This window comes from Bufo bufo, chromosome 1 (assembly GCF_905171765.1).
Source record: "Bufo bufo chromosome 1, aBufBuf1.1, whole genome shotgun sequence".
Classification (NCBI taxonomy): domain Eukaryota; kingdom Metazoa; phylum Chordata; class Amphibia; order Anura; family Bufonidae; genus Bufo; species Bufo bufo.
In genome coordinates, this window is record NC_053389.1 from 319484652 (window position 1) to 319510915 (window position 26264).

Sequence of the window (26264 nt, forward strand, 5' to 3'; positions counted from 1 at the left end):
AAAATTTGATTTCCTTTTTTAAATTTTTGTGTGATTTTGTTGTCAGCACATTCAACTATGTAAAGAACAAAGTATTTCAGAAGAATATTTAAATAATTCAGATCTAGGATGTGTTATTTTTGTGTTCCCTTTATTTTTTGAGCAGTGTATTTTGGGGGGGGCATACACCTTTTTGATCGCTTGGTGTTGCAATTTTGTGATGTAAGGTGACAAAAAAATGTTTTTTTTGGCACTTTTTATTTTATGGTGTTCACTTGAGGGGTTAGGTCATGTGGTATTTTTATAGAGCAGGTTGTTACGGACGCAGCAATACCTAATAGGTCTACTTTTTTTTTTCTCACATTAGCACAATAAGGGCCGTTTCACACGAGCGAGTCCACTGCGGAATCACACTCAGTGTGTGAGTGTGATCCTCCGCTCTGGACTTGCAGGAGCACACAGCATTATAAATCATGATAATGCCATGTGTCTCTCCATGGACTTTTTTCCACAGAATCATAGTGACATAAAGCTGTCAGTATTCTGTAGAAATAAGGTCAAGCAAAGGGACATAGCATTATAAATCATGATAATGTCATGCGCTCCTGCAAGTCCAGAGCAGAGGATCACACTCACACACAGAGCGCGATTCCCGCAATAGACTCACTCGTGTGAAACAGCCCTAATAGCAGTTTTTAAGCAGTTTTGTCTCTATTGTCTGAGAGTGATAACTTTTTTTATTTTTTGATCGATTATCTTAGGTAAAGTCTCATTTTTTGCGGGATGAGGTGACAGTTTGATTGGTACTATTTTGGGGGGCATATGCCTTTTTGATCGCTTGGTGTTGCAATTTTTGTGATGTAAGGTGACAAAAATTGCTCTTTTTTATACAGTTTATTTTTTATAATGTTCATCTGAGGGGTTAGGTCATGTGATATTTTTATAGAGCTGGTTGTTACAGACACGGAGATGCCTAATATGTATACTTAAAATTTATTTCACTTTAACAATAATAGCATATTTTAAAAAAATTATGTTTTAGTGTCTCCATGTTCTGAGCGCTATAGTTTTTTTTCGTTTTTTTGACAGTTTTTATTTTATTTATGGTGTTTATCGGACGGGGTGGATCATGTCATATTTATAGTGCCGGATGCGGCGATACCCAATGTGTGTTTTTTCTTTTTTTAATCAGGGGAAAAGAGGCCTTTTTTTTTTTTTTACTTGAAACTTTATTTTTATTTTTACTTTATTTCTGACTTTAACTTTTGGGGGTGTGATACCCTCCTACAATGCATCTGTATTGTAATGCATTGTCTGTTAGTGTATTACAGAGTAATACACTAACAGGTTGCCTAGGAGACCCAGCCTGAGGCTGGAACTCCTGGGCACCCGTAGAAGGCAGGTCTCGATGAAGTGCAAGGCATTGGGCAGCCTCTGCACAGCATCAGGCTGCCTTCTCACCCATCGGGTCCCCGCCACAGCAGCGCGGGGACCAGATGGGCTCCCTCACCCGCAGCAAACCCCTTCTACGTCGCAAAGCCGATGCATACAGCAGGGGTCCGGTGAACAGGAACAGCCGGTCCCCTGCAGCTGATTAGGCAGGCGCAGCTCCTGCACCTGCCTGATCAGTGGGCCATAATAGTACAGCGCTGAGCGGCAAGTGACGTCCGGCTGCGCCGTACTATTATGGCGCTGGTCGGGAACGGGTTAATAGACTGCTCAGTCAGAGGCTGTTCACATCTTGTTTTTACTGTGAGTTTAACATATACCTTAGATGTACATGGGGAAAAAAATTATTAAAAAAATTAATACAAACATGAAATTTTGTGTTTCCTTTTTAAATGTAAATGTTTGGTGGATGCATTTTTTTTTTTTAAAACATTTTTATGAAACTTTTTAAATGAAGATTAAAAAGCATGAAAGAAAAAAAAAAAAAAAAAAAAAAGATCTGTTTAATAAAAATGTAATGTCTTACGTTTCCATATGCAGAGTCAAAGGTATGCACTTTTGAGCTACGTTTGCTCGATTATAGTCTATAGGTACATTGCGCTATATTGCACAATACGTTCTTATTGTTCACAAACATACGCTTGGCGTATAGTAAAAAGAAGATGTGAACAGCCCCTTAACTTTAAATAAACCTAGAATGGGACTGCAGTAATCCACAACTTTGTTTAGTAAATTAGATTTATTTATTTACAGTAGCTTTAAAGGGTTTGTCCTTTTTGAACAAATATCCGATAGCTGGGACCCACTCCTATCTCAACAACGGGGTCCAGCCGTGAATGGAGAGGACGCCACTCCTCCATTCACTGCAATGGGAGTTACGAAAATAGCTGAGCCAGACATGACTATTTTAGGCAGTCCCATAGCAGTGAAAAGCAAAAGCTGTACATGACAGGAGCGGGTCCTATTGATGTGGTCTGCGGCTTTCACGCATTTATGGCCATATCGTTTGCCATAAATGTCTGGTTTGGACAACCACTTTAAACAGTGATATATCTATCTATATCTTGATACACACAGTACATAAAATTATTTGTCCCACAAGATACATCACATGTAAGTTTGTAGTCAAATTGTGTGTAAGACATCAACTTTAATCTATCTCAACAAAGAAAAATGCCACATCTGAAAACGAAGATCAGTTACATCCACATCATCTTTAATATTTAGGTCTTTTCACTTCAACCCTGAAAATTAAAAGGCATAACATTCAGTTAGTTTGAAAAGTTAAAATAAGACAGAAACAGAAACTATATTAGAGAGTACATTGACAAAGAAATAAAAATATATCTACTGGACCAAGATGAACTGGACTGAAATAGCGATACTTCACTGTGTCTACCGGATCAGTATAGTCAGTATGTTAATATTAAGCTGTATGGTTGCAGGTCTGGCTCTACAGGGAACATGGCATGCATGCTACCCAGTGCAACTAGGCAGTATTTCCATTTGCCTTCTAAAGACAGGTGGTACTCCTTACGAGTAGCTCAGGATAGTGATAGTAATGTTAGGCAAATTTATTAGGACCATGGACCAGAAATTTAAATCTACTTAGACTATAATTTCTGGAGTAAATTATGGTAAATGTGATGTGTGAGGCCAAGTCCCCTCCTGCTAAACCTTACCCACTTCTCGCTATTTGAAAAGTGGCAAGAGAAGTGAAAATTGCAAACTATGTTGCAAATATGGCATGCACCATCACTTGTTTTTGTTTTACACGACTATTGTACAGGGTGGGCCATTTATATGGATACATCTTAATAAAATGGGAATGGTTGGTGATATTAACTTCCTGTTTGTGGCACATTAGTATATGTGAGGGGGGAAACTTTTCAAGATGGGTGGTGACCATGGCGGCCATTTTGAAGTCGGCCATTTTGAATCCAACTTTTGTTTTTTCAATAGGAAGAGGATCATGTGACACATCAAACTTATTGGGAATTTCACAAGAAAAACAATGGTGTGCTTGGTTTTAACGTAACTTTATTCTTTCATGAGTTATTTACAAGTTTCTCTTTGTTTACTGCCATTGTCATGTCGCCGAGGTTAACACGTGAGGAGCGGATAGAAATTGTGTTGATGTCTGGTGAACGCAGTAACCGGGTCATTGCAGCAGATTTCAATGCAAGACACCCTACGAGACCACCCATCTTCCATGCTACAGTTAGCAAACTGCTTGCTAAGTTTCGTGAAACTGGTTCAGTGTTGGATTTGCCAAAATGTGGACGCATGAAATCTGTCTCTAATGAAGAAACATCAGTGGCTGTCCTAGCTTCATTCAGCAAGAGCCCACCGTAGCACTCGCCGCATGTCACTGGAGAGTGGCATTAGTCGAACATCCCTTTGGCGGATATTAGCTACTCACAAATGGCACCCTTACAAACTCCAGCTACTGCAGCATCTCAACGAGGATGACCCAGATCGGCGCACTGAATTTGCAGAATGGGCAAAACAAAAATTGGAACAGGACCCTCAGTTTACGCAGAAGATTTTGTTCAGTGATGAGACAAACTTTTATGTGAAGTTAACAAACAAAACCACCGCTATTGGTCTGACACTAACCAACATTGGATAGATCCCTCTAAGACTGTTGGAAGAAAAAAAATTGATGGTATGGTGTGGTATATGGTGTACAAAGATAGTGGGGCCATTCTTCATCAATGGAAACCTCAAGGCCACTGGATATGCGAAATTGCTACATGATGATGTGTTTCCCTCTTTATGAACTGAAGCTGGCACGTTCCCCGAGTTTTTCCAGCAAGATGGTGCACCACCACATTATGGGTGTCAGGTCCGAGCATTCCTAGATGAACAGTTTCCTGGAAAGTGGATTGGTCGTAGTGGGCCAGTTGAATTGCCCCCAAGGTCTCCCAATCTGACCCCCTTAGACTTTTATCTTTGGGGTCATCGGAAGGCAATTGTCTATGCTGTGAAGATACGAGATGTGCAGCACCTGAAACTACGGATACTGGAAGCCTGTGTTAGCATTTCTCCTGCGGTGTTGCTATCAGTGTGTGAAGAGTGGGAGAAGAGGGTTGCATTGACAATCCAACACAATGGGCAGCACATTGAACACATTTTATAAGTGGTCAGAAACTTGTAAATAACTCATGAAAGAATAAAGTTACGTTAAAACCAAGCACACCATTGTTTTTCTTGTGAAATTCCCAATAAGTTTGATGTCACAAGACCCTCTTCCTATTGAAAAAACAAAAGTTGGATTCAAAATGGCCGACTTCAAAATGGCCGCCATGGTCACCACCCATCTTGAAAAGTTTCCCCCCTCACGTATACTAATGTGCCACAAACAGGAAGTTAATATCACCAACCATTCCCATTTTTTTAAGGTGTATCCATATAAATGGCCCACCCTGTAGTGTAAAATGAATGTGTCCCACTGCACCTGCTGGGGTGCTGCATGGAGTCATGGGGATTGCTCAGCTTCTACCCTTCTCTATAGCTGTGTTGCTGCCACACAGAGAACATTCCGATGCTTGCCAGCGTCAGGACCCTGAGATCCATCATGTCCTGACACTGGCCGTGTTAGTCCCTTATGTCCCGGGCTGTTAGCAGGGAAGATATTTCACAGTATTTATAAATTAAAACTTTAACATATCTTACTGGCTGGCCATAGTGACCTGACACTACCGGCATTAAATAACGCTGGGTGTGTCAGGTCCCAATACATCTGGCCAATGGTTCTGGAGGGCTTGCTTCAGTATTGATAACAGGAAGAAACCGAGAAGGGTGCTGGCGGCCCAGTATGCATTGGCCCACTGAGAATATTCCCTGAAGGGTCTACTGCCGCCGGTCTGCCCCTGTTTATTACCTATCCTTTGTAGTAATACTCCTTTAGGATAGGACCAGTACAGGTAATTCGACCACATACCTCAAGATACAAAGTTTAAGGGTGAATTTATACAATGGGTGGAATTTGCCATATGTATATTATGATTTAGAGAAATTCTGTCAGCATAGAAATCCTTTTTAAACTACAGTGAATAGCATTAGGGAAGCTTTATAGGAAACTACATTTTATTTTAATCCTCACCATTGTCCCCCTGCTGAGCACCCACATATAGGTATGAGCAAACCTGACGTCTTCTCTTTCGGTGACGTCATCGGCGCAGGGGCACTGAGGGAGTGCTGAGGAGGCGAGCCTCCGTCTCTCAGAGCGCCTGCGCCGAAAGAAGCGGGATTTGAAATGCTGACAGGGCCAGCCGGAGGAGGAGAGCGATCGCTGACCCTGTCAATCAACAGGAGGAGGGTGTGTTTTTTTGCGGCAGCTACAAGCAAGTAGACGCCCTACTTGCTGGTAGTGAAGTGATTTGCCTATTTTAAAAGATTGATTTTTAAGGAAACTAACCACCAAGGATTTTAACAAGCCCAAAAAAAAATATTGTGTTTTGGGGGTGACAGAAGCCATTTAAAGCCTTCTGTTTTGCATTCTGTCCTAGAATTCCGTGATAATGGAATTCAGCCAGAACCCAAACAACTCAGGTTCACTCACCCCTACCCACAAACCTACGGTAATATATTGAGAGGACTGCACACACAAAGGGGAAGACTCAAAGAGGATTAATCTGAATGCATTACAGTGCATGGGGGCGAGTACTAAAGGGCATGTGTCAGCAGATTTGTAGCTATGAAACTGGTTGACCTGTAGCATGTGGGCTTGGCAACTGAAGACTAGGGATGAGCGAACTTGTGTTTTCAAGTCCGGCGTACAAGGTTCGGGTTATGTAAGAATTCAGCTATGGATTCCGCTACCACTGACCACAACTTAACGGAATTCCCAGATATCCCAAACCTTGCACGGCGAACTTGAAAACATAAGTTCACTCAACACTACTGAAGACGTGTGTGTGGGTCCCATGTTCATATGTGCCTGCATTGCTGAGAAAAATTATGTTTTCATATATGCAAATTAGTCTCTAGGAGCAATCAGGGCATTGCCGTTACACCTAAAGGCTTTGCTTTCTGCAACTGCCACTCCCTCTCTGATTGACAGGGCAAGAGGCGTGATCACATTTACACTGCCTAAGCGAAACAATAGTTGATCTTAGGGAGACCAGCTACAAAAAACACTGTAGCCTCATTTAAGAGTCTCAACACAGCAATCGAAAGTGCAAAGCTCCCTGGGAAGCAGTAATATGCGAAAAACCATAAAGCCCCAGTTAAGGGTCTACAACACAGTGAAAGCCAGATATCCCTCCAGGGAAGGAAAACCAAGCAAAAGGGTAGTCCCCAACATAGAGATCACCTGATCCACCATATTAAGTGGCCCTTATGTGAAGATCCAGCTCTTTTACAAGCCTTAAGGATATGACAGGGGAAGACCTAAGCCAGTTATGCATACACAGACAGCTGTTTCAGGGTGTTGCCCCTCAGTGTGAAATAGGATTCTGGCTAACCAGGAGCAATGCCTTGGAGACTACTCAAACAAAACAATAGCTGATCTTAGGGAGACCAGCTACAAAAACCACTGTGAAGCCTCATTTAAAAGTCTCAACACAGCAATCCAAAGTGCAAAGCTCCTTGGGAAACATTAATATGCAAAATAACTGTGGAGCCCCAGTTATGGGTCTTCAACACAGTGAAAGACAGATATCCCTCAAAGGAAGCAAAAGGGGTGCCCCCATTATAGAGATCACCAGATCCACTAGCTGGATCTTGTCCCCTATGTCAAGATCCAGCTAAGGTGCGGCAGCTGCAGAGAAGTGAGCATCTAGGTGTAATGGTAATGCCCCTTTTGCTCCTGGAGGCTCATTTGCATATCTTAGAAGATATTTTTCTCAGCACTGCAGGCACATATGAAGATGGAACCAACACAGATGCCTTCAGCTGCCAAGCGCACATGTAACAGGTCAGACAGTTTCATAGGGACACATCTGCTGACAGATAAACGTTACAGATTCCGATTAAGCTTCCCCAATGCCATTCGCTGTACACTGTAGTTTAAAATTGATTCCTGTGCTGACAGATTCCCTTTAATACAAGAAAACAAGTTAAATGTACTGATAACCACTGGTATTTGATAATGTGGCCGGCTATATCACAATATCCCCCAGTTGCAGACACTTACCCATCAGCCTCCAGCTTCTTACGTTTTTCAATGATCTAGACAAAGTACAGAGTCATTAGAATTCAAAGACACATTAAATAGATGGCGTACCTAAAACTCAAAAACATGCAAATAAACTTTTTCCAAGAAGAAACAAAATCTGAGTCTCTGATGCCACCAGATGTAAGATGGCCATCCAATTAGAGAAGCATTGCATGGCCTATAAGACTCCTTACACCTTCTAGGTCAGTGGTGGCGAACCTATGGCACGGGTGCCAAAGGCAGCACTCAGAGCCCTCTCTGTGGACACCCGCACCCTGGAAAAAGTCTAAGAGGTACCAATATGCCTTAGACTTTTCCTGCCATTCATCAGCGCAGAGGGCACTATGAACAGCACAGGCAGCGCACTGAATGTAGGCAGGCTATGATAGCTAAATGGTGAAGTACATGGAGGATATACTATATTGGTCTGTAGTAGTCAGGTTATCATAAATTGCAATGTTGGCACTTTGGGCACTCTGTCTCTAAAAGGTTTGCCATCACTGTTCTAGGTGAATCCTAAAACTCAGGGCATGAAGCTATAGTATTCTATGTAGGAGATGGACAGAAAATCTGCAAAGGAAAACCAAAGCGGTTTCCATTACCAGCTAATTGTATCTCTGGTGCCATTAAAAAATCTGCCTTAGATACATGAAAGCTATAATGTCATGGTTTCCACCAGTTTTCCTTTGCAGTAGAATTTCTGTACAGCTGGAGTAGATGGATAAAGGTATAGATGTTAGGCACAGTACAGTGTGGTAGAGGTAGATAGGATTTATTTGTATGGTACTATTCTTACCGCACTGATCTTTTTCCACTGTCTGTCCAATTCTGCTTTTTCATTTGTCTCCTTGAAGCGTCTTGTTTTACGTCCCTCTGACATTTTGATACCATATTGAAATGCAGCCCTAAATAACAGAAAATTAAACATGCAGGATACTGAAAGCATTACCCCTTACCCCTCTAATGCAGAGGAAGGAAACCTGTACACTGCCTCTACCCTGCCAGAAAAGACAAGGAAGACCCTTGAGGTATTTTAAACTGGAACTAAATTTAGCCAACAGAAGGTTACATCAGGGGGGTGCTCCTTCATAAGCTCAAAATATCCTAACGGGGCATAGATGATATGGAGGTGTACAATAATACATCCCTAAGAGAACTACTCACTTGGGTAGAGCCTCTTTATTGTTCATATAGTCACTGTATTCTTCTTGAGTATCAAAGTCCCACCGTCCCAAAGGTCCTTTTTTATTGCCCTGCAAAAGCAGAAAAAAAAAAAGGAGTTAAAAAGGACATTTAATGGGTTTGTAGTAAGCGAGATAAATATCTGTACCTGCGGGGTACCCCCCGCTGTGCTGCCACCCTGCCTGTTTTTTTTTTTTAAAATAGCACTCCAGCACCCCATTATGACCCCCCCCAAATCTTGCGCTCTGTATGCCAATACTGAGCATCGGACCAATGGGGAGGAGACTGAGTCTCTCTGTGGGCGTCTCCTTCTCCCTGGCTGTGACCCATTGGTCCGATGCGCAGTATTCGCATACTTTTCTCAGATCATCAAGGATGTTTTCTTGTAAATTATAACATCCATGCAGGCTGCGCCAGAATTATGGCATAAAATGCACAAATGCAGTTTTGATTTGCGGCAAACATATCAACTGTTTTCTACAGAATTTTAACCATAAAGAATGCATCACACCAGAAAGGAATTCTAAATGTCAAAGTGGGCGGGGCTATCAAATTGGCGCATATTACGCCTCATTTATCCTCCTCTTATCGTCAGAAATGGCTCAAATTGTTGCGGACAATTAAGCCAGCTTAAGTGGTGGTGTTTTGTGTAAAAAGTCGCATTTATGTCAAAGATGCAACTTTATGTCAAAAAGTCGCATTTATGAAAAAGCGTTCGTGAGAACAAGTGATAGGCAAGTATTAAAACAGGATGCATTTATTTTGTTTAATATAAATGAGCTAAACAGGATTTTATCACAAAATTGACATTCAACATAAATCAATCACAAAAACGTCCCAAGTCCAAGACAAAAGTCGCAATTTACCATTGGAAATGTTGTAAATATGCTTCAAAAGTCACAAGTATGGTTGTGGGGAGAGGTGGCTAAAATGGTGCATCAGTAAAAAAAAAAAAATAAATAAATAAATAAAAATAAAAAAAAAGACGCATTTTAGTGCCAATGGCGTTAAAATGTCGCAAATCAAGAAAAATGGCCAGATAACTTTATATTTGAAAAAGTAATATTTTACAAGTGACGTGCACCTTTTGATATAAGATGTGAAACAAATCACCACTTTTGATTTGTAACGTATTTTTTTGGCGCAAATTACTCCATTATTGATAAATGTTACCCAGAGTGTTTCAATTCTTTGCCCTTTCCAGGTTTGTTCCTATGCTGAGTTGACCTTCACTCAGAAACAGGTACCAAGTCTAAGTAATGCCTAGATTGCAGAAAACTACAGATCAGTGCGGCTGCTGCTGGTGTACTTAGATCAGTGAAGCATCGCCTAGCTTGACCACCACTGTATCCACTTGTCAGAGCAGGACTAGACATCTCAGTGTACATAAGTGCTCCTTTTCACTGACAGCAAAAAGGTAAAAACATTAAAAAAGACAAACGAAAATAATAGAAAGTTGTATAAATGTTACTTTAGAAGGGGATTATGTACAAGTTATAAAAAGCAGAAAACCTCTTTAACCCCTTCAGACCCCTGGACGCAACTGCACAGCCGAGGGGAGTGAGGAATGTATGGAGCAGGCTTACAGGCAGAGCACCCTCTATAGACGACGGGTCTGGCTGTGTAATACAGCTGACACCTATCTGCAATTACCAGAATCTGTTAACTCCTCAGATGCTGCGGTCAATAGCGACTATGGCATCTGAGAGGTGTCTTGTCTGGCTTAGCAAACTTGTTTTAGATTGATAGAGGATGCCTACTTCCACACCCCTATTTGTTTCAGCCATCAGCGTATCCTTTGGACCATGTCAGGACCTTCCATTACTAGTTAGTGGGGCTCTCCTTCAGGCTGTCCACAGCCCCAAGATGCTTGCATTGGGCATGGCTCTCCTTCATGCTCGGGTGATAGTAGCATCCAGGTAAAAGGTTACCAATATCGCCTACATGCTTAGGATAACATCTTGACAAAGGGCCAATAATTGTCATTCAATTTGGACAGCCTGTCGTCCCAGAAAATCATATTCCTGGGGATGTACTTCGACACCCATCGAACCAGGGTTTTCTCCCCCAGAGAAAATTTTGACACTTCAACAGCACGTGGAGCCTCCTGGACTGCTTATGTATTAATCAAAACGCTGTACAAAGTGCGAAACACTATTTCGCACTTTGTACATTTTGTGGATCCATCTGCTGACATCAAAGTTTGTTTTTTGGAATCCTGGACTGTGCTTCATCAAGGTTCAGCTTTCCAAGTGTGTAAGGCCGAAACTTGGTCATCACTACATTAAAAATTTTACAGGGTGCACATCTGCATCTAAATATTTGTCACTTGGACGCAAGGTTCTGCAGGTGTCAGTTTGCTGACCTTTCTTCTTCTGGATTTGTAGCTCAGCCTTTGGGACTGTTTCAGTATGTCCCATGGTCTTGCCTGCATTCCCCATTGACACAGATTAGAAAAAAAAATAAATCATATTTAATGTAAAAACTTTTTCTCTTCTATTCATTGGAGAAATAGCCCCCACCCAGCTACTTTTCTTGGTTTCCATGCCAGTTTAGGGATTATTCAGTTCTAGTTTCTTATGGTGTTCTTCGAAGTTATGCTTCTCCTACTGCTCAGGTACAAACTGTCTTGGCTTAGTCCCTGTAGAAAGGTTATAGCTAGTAGGACAAGTTCACACTTTGCATAGTGTCTGCATCCTTGTGGCAGCAGCTATACTCATGGTCTTGTCTGTGTCCTCCAATGAACAGAAGAGAAAAGGAGTTTTAGTAAAACTTAGCAGTAAAATCTCTTTCTCGCTCTTCATTGGGGGACACAGGAACCATGGGTATAGCTATGTCCTCTAGGAGGCGTTGACACTAGGCAGAAGCTGTTAGCCCCTCCCACGACAGCTATACTGTCACGGGGTTCCGAAGGTGCACTCGGTCCCCCATTGCCCGCAGACCTGTTGCTTAGCTTTGGGAATGAGGATCTGTGTTTGACCTCATTCCTAGGGCGGCTTTACTAGCTGGGTGGCTCCCTGCTCCTAGTGTGCCTTGAGTGCCGAACTGATCACTCGGTGCTCGACTGGTTGGTCTGTCGGTCATGTGACGCTGGCCACGTCACATGACCCTCACTCCCCACTATAAATACAGGCAGCCTGCTGGCTACAGGTTGCCTGTTAATTTCTAGGTTCCTGGCTATTTGTTGGACTGCTGAATACTTACCTGATCCTGTTCCCTGACCATCCTTTTGCCTGCTCCTCCTGTACTGCGCATCCGTCCTGGTATTGTGACCTCGGCTCCCATCTGACTACTCTCTTAGGACTCCTCTTGTACTTCTCTGCTCTCCTGGTATTTGACCCCGGCTTCTCCTGACCATTCTTTGCTTAATCCTTTGTACTGCGTAGCTCTCTTGGTATTGACTCGGTCCGTTCACGTTCTGTTGTTTGTCTGTCTGTCTGTCATCCCTGCACTTATTCCAAGTTAGGGAATGCCGTCCAGTTGTCCCCTGTCATTAGGACTCACGAGACAAGTAGGCAGGGCCAGGGGTAAGGGTGGAGCGCAGTGGTCACTTCCCTTCCCCCTGTATGTGTGTGTGTACGCGACCGTTACATATACGCCCTCCAGCCTGGAGAGAGAGCTTCAGTTTGTGCACAAGCAGTAGGAGAAGCAAGCCAACCAAGGAAAAAACACGGAACACCAACCATGCCAAAAGACCCAACGGGGTTCAAACCAGCAACTGCCACAACTGTGATCGAACAACAATACTGGGTGGGTGCTGTGTCCCCCAATGAAAAGCGAGAAAAATTTTACTGGTAAGTTTTACAAAAATCTCCTTTTCTCGCCCATATTCATTAGGGGACACAGGAACCGTGGGACGTCCAAAAGCAGTTCACAGGGAGGGAAAAAAAATAAAAAAATAAAATAACAGACCCATGGAAGCAAGCGTCCCTGCAGGCATCTAAGAAACTGCCGCCTGCAAGACCATGTGGCCCAAGGCAGCGTCCGCCGATGCATAAGTATGCACCTGGTAAAATTTTGTGAATGTGTGTAAGGAGGACCAAGTAGCGGCCTTACACAGCTGTGCAGCCGAAGTGCGATTCCTCCGAGCCCAAGATGCGCCCACCGCTCTGGTGGAGTGAGCCGTGACACCTAAGGGTGGAACCCTGCCCCGGGCGCGGTAAGCCTCCGCAATTGCAGCCCGAATCCAACGTGCAACTGCCACCTTGGAGGCCGCCAATCCCTTGCGAGGACCCTCCGAAATGACAAAAAGGGAGTCCGTACGGCGGAAGGGACCGGAGGCTGCTAAATAGATCTTCAGAGCTCTGACAGCGTCCAAATAGTGTAACTCCTTCTCCTTAGGGTGTAAAGGAGATGGACACAGTGAGGGAAGGACAATTTCCTCGGTAATATGGAAGTCAGTGACCACCTTCGGAAGAAAAGAAGGGACGGGCCGGAGAACCACTTTGTCCCTATGAATAACCAGGAAAGGTTCTCTGCAAGAGAGCGCCGCCAACTCGGACACCCGTCTGATGGAAGTGACAAGAAAAACTACCTTCCAGGACAGAAGTTGGAGAGAAATCTCCCGCAAGGGCTCAAAGGGGGAAGCCTGGAGCGCTGAGAGGACTAAATTCAGATCCCAAGGCGGTAAAGGAGGACGGTACGAAGGAACTGTATGTGCCACTCCCTGAAGAAAAGTCCTTACAGGCCCCAGGGGGGCCAGAGGGCGCTGGAAAAGGATAGAAAGAGCCGACACCTGACCCTTCAAAGAACTAAGGGCCAGACCAAGGTCCAACCCTGATTGAAGAAAGGACAGGACCGTGGGGAGAGAAAAACAAAGTGGTGGAATATTTCGGCTTTCACAGAAACCTAGGAAGGACCTTAAATGCTGATGGAAGACCGGTCCCTGCGAAAGAAGGTAGTTTCTGAGAGGTAGTGACCAAGGGACGTCTCCTAGGAGAACGAGGTCGGCATACCACGCGTGACGGTGCCAATCCGGGGCGACGAGGATCGTCGGAATGCCCTCCATCCTGATTTTCCGTAGCACCCTGGGTAGGAGGGGGAAGGGGGGGGAACACGTAAAGGAGGGAGAACCCCTGCCAAGGGGAGATCAGGGCGTCCAAGCGGCAAGCTTCTGGATCCCTTGCTCGGGAGAGGAAGGTGGGAAGTTTCCGATTGAGCCTTGAGGCCATCAAGTCCACGTCGGGGCGACCCCAACGTAGACAGATCGCCTCGAATAGCTCTGGGTGGAGGGACCACTCGCCCGGATCTATTGTCGCCCTGCTGAGGAAGTCCGCAGTCCAGTCCTTTGCCGGTACGTTGGCCTCCGCCCACCGCAAGATCTTGGCAGATTCCTGCATCACCGCAAGGCTGCGTGTTCCCCCCCTGATGGGGTTGATGTACGCCACCGCCGTGGCGTTGTCCGACTGGACTCTGATGGGACGACCCTTCAGGAGGTAGGTCCAGTGCCGGAGGGATAGAAGAATCGCCCTGAGCTCCAGGACATTGATCGGAAGCTTGGACTCCGACCGAGACCATGTGCCTTGGACTGTCCTGGGAGGAAACACTCCTCCCCAACCTTGCAGACTGGCGTTGGTGGTAACGACTGTCCAGGATATCGGAAGGAAGGACCTTCCCAGAACTGGAACGGACAGCCACCAACAAAGTGACGACCTCACCTGGGGAGAGAGACGGATGGGATAGTCCAGGCTCTCGGACGATTTGTCCCAGGACAGGATCGCTCTCTGGAACGTGTGAGAGTGGAACTGGGCAAAGGGAATCGCCTCGAAGCAGGTGACCATCTTCCCTAACGTCCTCATGCAGAGGCGAATGGACGGAATCTGCAACCGAGAAGAACTGTCACCGAACGGTGCAAGGCCAGTCGCTTGTCTGGAGGAAGGCAAACTTGTGCCACTTCCGTGTCCAGAAGCATACCCAGAAAGACCAGTTGTCTGGAGGGAATCAGAGATGACCTCTGCAGTTCGACCAGCCATCCGAAATGTGAAAGGGCTTCCAGCGTGATCTTTACGCTGCTTGACACCTGAGCGAGCCTTGATGAGGATGATGTCCAGATAAGGCATAAGGAAGATGCCTCTGGAACGTAGCAGGGCGAGAAGAGGGGCCAGAAGTTTGGTGAAAACCCGAGGCGCAGTTGCCAGCCCGAACGGGAGGGCGACAAACTGGTAATGATAGTCTCCTATTGCAAACCTCAGGAAGCTCTTCCGTGCGATGGGGACGTGCAGGTATGCGTCCTGGATATCTACAGCCAAAAGGAATTCCCCCTGCTCCAGAGAAGCAATTACGGAACGAAGGGATTCCATCCGAAACCGCGCACATGTTCGGATGGGGGCACATGTTCAGACTCAGGACTGCGTAGCCGCAGAAGGTCGAGCGGCCTGAGGTCTGAGACGCCAGGAGGGCTGTGCCCGAAAGGAAGTTTTTTTTTGCGTCGATCTTGGGAAGTAAACACCCCCCCCAGCGGAAGAGCTCGTCGCAGGGCGGCAACTAGCGAATCAACGAAAAGGCCTACCACGTGAGGGACCTGACCTAACGCGAGAGGTCTGCTTGGCTCTAGGCTGTGGGAGATGGGTGCTCTTGCCTCCCGTGGCCTCAGAAATAATTTCGTCCAGCCGAGAACCAGACGGGCGCCGGCGAAGGGAAGTCAGACTAAAGAACGCTTGGAAGTCGCGTCAGCTGCCCACACCTTCAGCCAAGGTTTGCGGCGTAAGGTGACTGCAAGCGCCAAAGAGCGCGCCAGTGACCAAGGACGCCTCGCAGAGGAACTTCCTCGCCTGGGTGATAAGCTGCGCCAAGGATCGAAGGTCCTGAGCAGGGACCTCGGATACCAAGTCCTGGTCCAGCTGGCTTCCCCACTCAGAGATCGCCTTTGCCACCCACGTGGAGGCGAACACGGGCCTAAGGGCTGATCCTGTAGCTGCAAAGAGGGACTTCGTCAAGGATTCCATCCGACGATCTTCAGCAGAATAGAGGGAGGATCCATCGGCTATAGGAATAGCCGTATTTTTGGCCAGTCGTGCCACTGGTGGGTCAACCTTAGGAGGGGATGCCCACGTGGACACACAATCCGCTGGGAAAGGATATAAAACATTCAGCTTTTTAGGGGTGAAAAAACGCATGTCTGGATGATCCCAAGCCTTGGAAACCACCGCCGATAAATCATTATGGCGAGGAAACACCTTCGAGGTCTGTTTTGGACGGAAGGAGGATACCCCCTGTTGGTCAGTGTGTGGGGGGGGGGGGGGGGAATCATCCTGCACCCGGAAGGTGTCGCGGATGGCAGCAATGAGGCTATCCACAGTGGAAGCCAACTTAAAAGGCTGCTCCGTATCCATATCCAAATCAGAATTCTCAACCTCTCCTTAGGACGGCACGTCCCCAGGAGAAGAAAAACCTGAGTGAGACCGTACACGCGGTGGAGAGGGAGATGCGTCAAAGGAAGAAACGTGTTCCACTCTGGGACGCTTTTGTGAATGCCGTGCGCTGACAGAATCACCAGAGGGAAGTGACCTGGGGGGTGAATCCGAGGGAGGTGCAGCATGCGCTGGTGGCGGATTCTCAACCAAGCGACCCACTATACATAGGGTGGATTGGGAGATTTTAGCAAGGTTTTCCACCGCCTGAGGGAGAGAATTCTAGCCCAATCAGGTAACTCAGGTGCCGGAGCGGGCCTGCCTGGGGCGTCTGACAAGCAGTGCAGACAGAATCCGGTTGCCCGCAAGGGAATTTTGCCTGACACAGAGCAGGCATAGTGGACAGCTATTGGCAGCCGAGGAAGAGCACCAGGGGGATCAGACATGATGGTAGGTACACACCTGAGGCTGGAGAGAGTACAGCGACATGAGGAGAGGCGCAACAGTTCCTACCAGAGCCAGGAGCAGACGCTCTCCGGAGGAGGATGTCCCAGATTCTCCACACCCGAAGAACTTCCTGAGCTCTGCAGCGGGAAGAGAAGGCCTCGCCCCCTCAGGTCCTGCATCTCCCGCTCAGTTGCCACGGCCATGTGCGCCGGTAACCCTCGCAGTGCCAGACAACAGTAATCTCCACCGTGCCTCCCGCCCGTTCTGTAAGCGGGAGGGAAGAAAGAAGCCGCCACCTTTCCCTAAGCTGTGCCGATTCCGACCCACCGAGTGCCGAGATAGGCCCTGCCCCCTCCCCGATGTGCTCCTCTGCTCCCTGAGTAATAATAAATCTTCCCCGCCAGTCAAGTCACGCAGGAGACCGGAGTGCCTCTTCTAGGGAAGGACGGGGGAAGGAAGAGAGAGGGGAGATTAACTGCCATCTTCACCCTTCCTCTTCTCCAGCAGGGTCACCCCTTCAGCTACTGGCACCGTAGTGGCAGGACGCTGGAAAAGGGACTTGAATTGGTGACCCTTCTGCTGGCGGGATGCAGAGGAGCGAGGCTGCCATGGTCCACCTTGTCTTCTTGTAGGGGAGGAGGCACCATGGCGGACTAACGCTGGCGTGCTCCCCTGGGAGAACAGGGAAGCTAGGCGACCACTGTTTTCCACCTGAAAAGAAAAGGAAAAAATAAATAAATAAAATAAAAAATCTTCAGGAGCTACCCTGCAGAGCAGGGAGGTCTTGCCTCCTATTGACACTAGAAAAAACTGAAGCTCTCTCTCCAGGCTGGAGGGGGTATAGCTGCCAGGGGAGGAGCTAACAGCTTTATCTAGTGTCAACGCCTCCTAAAGGACATAGCTATACCCACGGTTCCAGTGTCCCCCAATGAATATGGGCGAGAAAAAGGTTTTACAGTAAGTACAAAAATTAACGTTTTTTTCTCTTGGGAGGCTAGAAAAAGCAAAAACTAAAACTGGCTGGGTCCCGAAGGTGGTACTCACTGCATCCAAACAACTTTCTTACTCACTTGGGATGACAAACTAAAATGAAATTGATGAGTAATCAGAATAATTCCTGAGATCTCATATTAAAGGACCTGTCACCACAAAATGCAGTGCAATCTGAAAGCACCATATTATATTGCAGGGGCAGCTGAGCAGATTGATACATAGTTTGTGGGAAAAGGTTCAGTAAAACTTGTAAGTTATACATTTATATCTTTGCTTTTTCCCACTTCCTGTGAAATCCTATCGGAACAGGTGGGAGGAGTTACCAGTGATTGACAGCACACAAAACTATATATCAATCTGCTCAGCTCCTCCTGCTCTATAACATGGTGCTTTTAGATTGCATTGCCTTTTGTGGTGACAGGTCCTCTTTAACCTCTTCCGGACACAAGGCGTACAGGTATGCCCTGATGTCCCGGTACTTTAAGGGAACCTGTCATCTCTAATTGACCTATTAAACTCAGCCCTAAATTACTAAATGCGTTTCCACAGTCATATATATCTTATCCAGACTCCAATCTGCAGCCTTTTTGACCATCTAATCATCTTTTTTAAATTTCCCGCCATATATGCTAATGTGCCCAAAAGTCATATTTTACCTCTCACAGACAAGAGGAGCCATATCTTTCTAGAGTCATCTTCTTCATCTCTGCCTTAGAAACGCTCACAGCCATGTAATCGCGCGCAATCGCATTACTCTGCATACTGAAAACGAGGTTGTGCTGGTTTTGGAGCACAACCACGTCATATACGTCAAGGCCAACGCAATTGCACAGTCTCAAATTCCTTCCAGACTCCCCATGCCACAAAGTAGTCAGTGGATCGCTGTGAGGTAGGAACTCTAGCGCTGGATCTACTATGGCTGGGGGACAGGATTGTTCGGAACTTTCTAGGACGTTGTGGCGTGAGGGGGAGGATACATAAAAGAAGCTATTTTATTGGTGGAAGGAAAAGAGAGGCGATAGCATGCGCGAGATTTAGGGCACGTTCACACGAGCGAGTTTTCCGCGAGGGTGCAATACGTGACGTGAACGCATAGCACCCGCACTGAATCCTGACCCATTAATTTCAATGTGTCTGTGTACATGAGCGTTGTTTTTCACGCATCAGTTCTGCATTGCGTGAAAATCGCAGCATGTTCTATATTCTGCGTTTTTCACGCAGCCCTAGCCCCATAGAAGTGAATGGGGCTGCGTGAAAAATGCATTGCATCCGCAAGCAAGTGCGGGTGCGATGCGTTTTTCCCAGATGGTTGCTATGAGATGTTGTTTGTAAACCTTAAGTTTTTCACCACGCGCGTGAAAAACGCATTGCACCCGCGCTGAAAAAACTGAACTGAATGCAATCGCAGACAAAACTGACTGAACTTGCTTGCAAAATGGTGCGAGTTTCACTGAACTCACCCTGAACGCATCCGGACCTAATCCGTCACGCTCGTGTGAAAGGGGCCTTAAAGGGAGTCTGTCACCACATTTGGGCATATTAGACTGATCAAATAGTGTTATATGTGCCACCCAGAACTTAAAAACGGTACCTTTGTTGTATGTAACGGAGTTTTCTTTTAGCCGAAAATGAACTTTTAAGATTATGTAAATGAGCCCTCTCAAGTGCCCAGGGCGGCGTCTCAATCCTCCGAGCCCCAGGCAGCACCTCCTCAACGGCTCATAACCCCGCCCTCCGTGTGCCTCTGCCCGCCCATTTACTCCCCTCCTCTGTCCTTTTCCACTGCAGCTGCGCGGTCAAATTCGTAGCGGGCGCATGCGCAATGCGATGCCCGCTCCTGGCAGGGCATCGCAATACCTACTGCGCATGCGCCCGCTACGAATTTGACCGCGCAGCTGCAGTGGAAAAGGACAGAGGAGGGGAGTAAATGGGCGGGCAGAGGCACACGGAGGGCGGGGTTATGAGCCGTTGAGGAGGTGCTGCCTGGGGCTCGGAGGATTGAGACGCCGCCCTGGGCACTTGAGAGGGCTCATTTACATAATCTTAAAAGTTCATTTTCGGCTAAAAGAAAACTCCGTTACATACAACAAAGGTACCGTTTTTAAGTTCTGGGTGGCACATATAACACTATTTGATCAGTCTAATATGCCCAAATGTGGTGACAGACTCCCTTTAAGAAGAAAGAACGAGATCTACTGAAGATTCTATGAATAGTGGCGGGGAATAGGCTATGACGTTCTGACGAAATCGAAAGCATTATGCTAATGAGGATTACGGCGGGAAAGCGTTCTGGGGGCCAAATATTAGGAACGGGGGGTGCTGATAAAATTATGGACGCATCGCTTTAAAGAGTATTAGAAGAAAAGTTTGGAGGTACCTTTACTTTTATATGTATAAACATGGTGACCGATTCCCTTTAAGTACCTGTATGCCCTGTGTATTTCAGATCACCGCCGCGCGGTGATCGGAATCCGGTGCCTGCTCAATTCAGACCATTCGGTTTGCGGCTTTTACCTGGTGCGGCGGGCGGCAGTGCCATCAGGTCCCCATGCGGCTGTAGGGGGGGACCCGATGCCATGGAAGGCAGCGCGATGCCTTCCTGAGGCGTCGGCGCTGCCTTCCTGTGACGAGCCTGTGAGTTCCAGCCCCCTGGATCTCACAGGCCGGAAGCTGTATGAGTAATACTCACTGTATTACTCATACAGCCAATGCATCCCAATACAGAAGTATTGGAATGCATTGTAAAGGGGATTAGACCCCCAAAAGTTGAAGTCCCAAAGTGGGACAAAAAATAAAGTGAAAAAAGAGTTAAAAAAATAAAGTTTTCCCCCAAAAATTTAAAGTTTCATGTAAAAATAAACAAAAACTTCATTTTCCCCAAATAAACTTAAAAAAAATTGGTAAAAAATAGGGGGGAAAAAAATTAAGTTGACATATTAGGTATCGCCACGTCCGTATCGACCGGCACTATAAACATATCACATGACCTAACCCCTCAGATAAACACATAAAAATAAAAACTTTGCTAAATAACCAATTTTTTTCTCACCTTACATCACAAAAAGTACAACAGCAAGCGATCAAAAAGGCGTTTGCCCACCAAAATAGTACCAATCTAACAGTCACCTCATCCCGCAAAAAATGAGCCCCTACCTGAGACAATCGCCCAAAAAAAAAAAAAAACTATGGCTCAGAATATGGAGACATTAAAACCTCTTTTTTTTGTTTTAAAAAAGCTGTTATGGTTTAAAACTTACATAAATAAAATAAAAAAAGTATACATTAGGTATCGCCGCGTCCGTATCGACTGGCTCTATAAAAATATCACATGACTTAACCCCTCAGATGAACACCGTAAAAAATAAAAACTGTTTATTTAGCACAATTTTTTGTCACCTTACATCACAAAAAGTGTAATAGCAAGCGATCAAAAAAAGTCATATGCACCCCAAAATAGTGCCAATCAAACAGTCATCTCATCCAGCAAAAAATGAGACCCTACCTAAGATAATTGCCCAAAAACTGAAAAAAATATGGCTCTCAGAATATAGAGACACTAAAACATGATTTTTTTTTTTTGTTTCAAAAATGAAATCAGTGTAAAACTTACATAAATAAATAAAAAATATATACATATTAGGTATCGCCCGCATCCATGACAACCTGGTCTATAAAAATACCACATGATCTAACCTGAATGTTGTAAATAACAAAAAATAAAAACGGTGCCAAAACAGCTATTTCTTGTTACCTTGCCTCACAAAAAAAGTGTAATATAGAGCAACCAAAAATCATATGTACCCTAAAATATTACCAACAAAACTGCCACCCTATCCCGTAGTTTCTAAAATGGGGTCACATTTTTGGAGTTTCTACTCTAGGGGTCTTCAAAGGGGACATGGTGTCAAAAAACCAGTCCAGCAAAATCTGTCTTCCAAAAACCGTATGGCATTCCTTTCCTTCTGCGCCCTGCCGTGTGCCCGTACAGCGGTTTACGACCACATATGGGGTGTTTCTGTAAACTACAGAATCAGAGCCATAAATATTGAGTTTTGTTTGGCTGTTAACCCTTGCTTTGTAACTGGAAAAAAAATTATTAAAATGGGAAATCTGCCAAAAGAGTGAAATTTTGAAATTATATATCTCTATTTTCCAATAATTCTTCTGTAACACCTAAAGGGTTAACAGTTTGTCAAATCAGTTTTGCATACCTTGAGGGGTGTAGTTTCTAGAATGGGGTCATTTTTGGGTGGTTTCTATTATGTAAGCCTCACAAAGTGACTTCAGTTCTGAACTGGTCCTTGAAAAGTGGGTTTTTAAAAATTTCTGAAATATTTCAAGATTTGCTTCTAAACTTCTAAGCCTTGTAACATCCCCAAAAATTTTTATGTCATTTCCAAAATGATCCAAACATGAAGTAGACATATGAGGAATGTAAAGTAACTATTTTTGTAGGTATTACTATGTATTATAGAAGTAGAGAAATTGAATGGAAATTTGCAATTTTTTTCCAAAAGTTTGGTAAATTTGGTATTTTTTTTATATAAATAAAAGTGAAATTTTTTGACTCCATTTTACCAGTGTCATGAAGTACAATATGTGACGAAAAAAACAATCTCAGAATGGCCTGGATAAGTCAAAGCGTTTTAAAGTTGTCACCACATAAAGTGACACTGGTCAGATTTGCAAAAAAATGGCCTGGTCCATAAGGTGAAAATGAGCCCGGTCCTTAAGGAGTTAAGAAGTGGACCGAGACTTACCTGGTCCATTTTACTGTAATCCACTTCTTCATCACTGTCAACTGCCATATCATCCATACTTTAAATAAAGGAATGGAGGAACAGATTGTCGTTAAATGCAATTCATAGGTAGCCTGAACATTTTAAACATGTAATGCAAGAAAATGCCAAATTTTTATAGGAAATTAAGAACAGATATTCCAGGGTTGAACAGTCATATATAAATATAGAATCACATCTAGCAACATGACGACAGTCTAATACATCAAGGAATGTACATGCACATTGTTAAATAAGAAAATGCGGTCACTGCTCAGGATGACACCTTTTGTTACCCTGGCTCTGCAGGGTCTCTGAACAGGAGCAAATACTAGGTTTAATCTTGCCACTGTTTGCAAATTACCCTCAGTTTTATATGCCATATTTCCAGACAACCCTGTTAAAAGAGCCTATATGCCCAATAAAGATTTCAACATAGAAAATTATCTTACAGACAGAGAAGTAAATTGCTGACTTAACCAAACTTCCCCAGATCATCATTACCCAAAAATGAGACCAAATCATATCCTGGATACTTGACAATGCAATTATTCAACAAGATCTGAGTAGGCCTCCAGCTTTACATTGAATTAGAACACACTAGGGGGAAGATTTATCAAAACTGGTGCAAAGCAAAACTAGCTTCATTCCCATAGCAAACAGAGTCAACCTTTCCTTTTCCAGAAGGAGCGCTGAAAAATTAGTTTCCCTTTAAGCCCATTTTGATAAGTCTCCCTCATTGCATAAATTTGCAGCAACAGATATTATTTTGCTTAGAAGACATCTATAGCTATAAAAAGGAGATTTTTTGTGAAACTCACCTGTAAAATCTTTTTCTCGTCTTTTCCATTGGGGGACACAGACCATGGGTATAGCTTAGAGGTATTAGTAGGAGGGACACTATGCAAATATAAAAGAGCTCCTTCTCCTCATGCTATACCCCCAGGCTCCACCAGGAGGAACTCAGGCGTTGCAAAAGCAGTAGGAGAAGGAGACAAGAAAAAATAATGGAAGCCATCGGACCAAAGCCCATGAGGTCCAACCACAAACAGAACTGAACACCCCTCTTGCAACAGGCAGAATGGGTGGGAGCTGTGTCCCCCAATGGAAAAGACGAGAAAAAGATTTTACAGGCGAGTTTCACAAAAAAAATCTCCTTTTCTCGTACTTTTTTCCATTGGGGGACACAGATCATGGGACGTCCCAAAGCAGTCCATGGGGTGGGAAAAAATATCAGCACCACCAGGAGGAACGTCCAACGGTCAAACAGGAACCACAGCCTGCAAAACCCTGCAGCCAAAGACAGCATCAGCCGAAGCCAGCGAATGCAACTGATAAAACTTTGTAAAAGTACAAACCGGATTCCAAAAAAGTTGGGACACTAAACAAATTGTGAATAAAAACTGAATGCAATGATGTGGAGATGGCAAATGTCAATATTTTATTTGTAATAGAACGTAGATGACAGATCAAACGTTTAATCCGAGTAAATGTATCATTTTAAAGGAAAAATACGTTGATTCCAATTTTCATGGTGTCAACAAATCCCAAAAAAGTTGGGACAAGTAGCAATAAGAGGCTGGAAAAAGTAAATTTGAGCATAACGAAGAGCTGGAAGACCAATTAACACTAATTAGGTCAATTGGCAACATGATTGGGTATAAAAAAGAGCTTCTCAGAGTGGCAGTGTCTCTCAGAAGCCAAGATGGGTAGAGGATCACCAATTCCCACAATGTTGCGCAGAAAGATAGTGGAGCAATATCAGAATGGTGTTACCCAGCGAAAAATTGCAAAGACTTTGCATCTATCATCATCAACTGTGCATAACATCATCCAAAGATTCAGAGAATCTGGAACAATCTCTGTGCGTAAGGGTCAAGGCCGTAAAACCATACTGGTTGCCCGTGATCTCCGGGCCCTTAAACGACACTGCACCACAAACAGGAATGCTACTGTAAAGGAAATCACAGAATGGGCTCAGGAATACTTCCAGAAACCATTGTCAGTGAACACAATCCACCGTGCCATCCGCCGTTGCCAGCTGAAACTCTACAGTGCAAAGAAGAAGCCATTTCAAAGCAAGATCCACAAGCTCAGGCGTTTTCACTGGGGCAGGGATCATTTAAAATGGAGTGTGGCAAAATGGAAAACTGTTCTGTGGTCAGACGAGTCACGATTCGAAGTTCTTTTTGGAAATCTGGGACGCCATGTCATCCGGACCAAAGAGGACAAGGACAACCCAAGTTGTCATCAACGCTCAGTTCAGAAGCCTGCATCTCTGATGGTATGGGGTTGCATGAGTGCGTGTGGCATGGGCAGCTTGCATGTCTGGAAAGGCACCATCAATGCAGAAAAATATATTCAGGTTCTAGAACAACATATGCTCCCATCCAGACGTCATCTCTTTCAGGGAAGACCCTGCATTTTTCAACAGATAATGCCAGACCACATTCTGCATCAATCACAACATCATGGCTGCGTAGGAGAAGGATCCGGGTACTGAAATGGCCAGTCTGCAGTCCAGATCTTTCACCTATAGAGAACATTTGGCGCATAATAAAGAGGAAGGTGCAACAAAGAAGGCCCAAGACGATTGAACAGTTAGAGGCCTGTATTAGACAAGAATGGGAGAGCATTCCTATTTCTAAACTTGAGAAACTGGTCTCCTCGGTCCCCAGACGTCTGTTGAGTGTTGTAAGAAGGGGAGATGCCACACAGTGGTGAAAATGGCCTTGTCCCAACTTTTTGGGGATTTGTTGACACCATGAAATTCTGATTCAACATATTTTTCCCTTAAAATGGTACATTTTCTCAGTTTAAACTTTTGTTCTGTGATTTATGTTCTATTCTGAATAAAATATTAGAAGTTGGCACCTCACATCATTGCATTCAGTTTTTATTCACGATTTGTATAGTGTCCCAACTTCTTTGGAATCCGGTTTCTATGTAAGGACGACCAGGTGGCCGCCTTACACAGCTGAGATGCAGAGGCACGATTGCGCCTTGCCCAGGAAGCTCCCACCGCCCTAGTGGAGTGAGCGGTAATCCTAGCCGGGGGAACCCTACCACGATTGCGATAAGCCGCGGAGATAGCCGAGCGGATCCATCGCGCCACAGTGACCTTGGAGGCTGCCAGACCCTTACAAGGTCCCTCGGGAATCACAAAGAGGGAGTCTGAACGGCAGACGGAGGCGGTAGCCGTCAGATACACCTTCAGGGTCCGGACGACATCCAGGGAATGGAGAGTCCGTTCCTTGGGGTTTGCCGGAGAAGGACAAAAGGAGGGCAGGACAAGATCCTCGTTAAGGTGGAAGGGAGAGACCACCTTGGGCAAAAAGGAGGGAACCGGACGGAGCACCACCTTATCCTGGTGAAAAACCAGAAAAGGCTCCTGGCAGGAAGTCCGGCCAGCTCCGATACCCGCCTGATGGAAGTTATGGCCACAAGGAAGACCACTTTCCAGGTGAGAAAGGTCAGGGAGACCTCCCTCAGAGTCTCAAAGGGGGCCGTCTGGAGAGCGCGCAGCACCAAATTGAGATCCCAAGGAGGCAAAGGGGGGTGGACGTACGGAGGGACCGAATGCGCCACCCCCTGAAGAAAAGTCCTCACAGGACCCAGAAGAGCAAGGGACTTCTGAAAAAAGACGGCCAGAGCCGAAACTTGACCTTTCAGGGAGCTCAGCGACGGTCCCATCTCAAGTCCGGACTGAAGAAACAATAGCACCGTAGGGATGGAAAAACGAAGGAGAGGGAAACCCGAGTTCTCACAAAAGGTCAGGAAGGCCTTCCAGGTACGATAGTAAATCCGGGAGGAAACCGGCTTCCTCGCTCTGATCATGGTTCTAATCACCGAATCCGAGAACCCCTTCTTCCTCAGGATGGTGGTTTCAACAGCCACGCCGTTAAACGAAGAGACTGTAAATTC

General features: G+C 45.2%; 1 protein-coding gene across 2 annotated transcripts in view; it reads right to left on the bottom strand.

The window, feature by feature from the left end:
- Positions 1-1840: 1840 nt before the first annotated feature.
- Positions 1841-26264, bottom strand: part of IK (IK cytokine) — a 50130-nt gene continuing 25706 nt past the window's right edge. For both annotated transcript variants that reach the window (XM_040441791.1, XM_040441799.1), the window contains 5 exons: positions 22323-22380; positions 8756-8844; positions 8388-8496; positions 7571-7605; positions 1841-2672 (listed from right to left, as the gene is read on the bottom strand). In XM_040441791.1, coding sequence (XP_040297725.1) covers positions 2645-2672; positions 7571-7605; positions 8388-8496; positions 8756-8844; positions 22323-22380 — 319 coding nt within the window. In that variant the 3' untranslated portion in view covers positions 1841-2644. The remainder of the gene's footprint in view (positions 2673-7570; positions 7606-8387; positions 8497-8755; positions 8845-22322; positions 22381-26264) is intronic.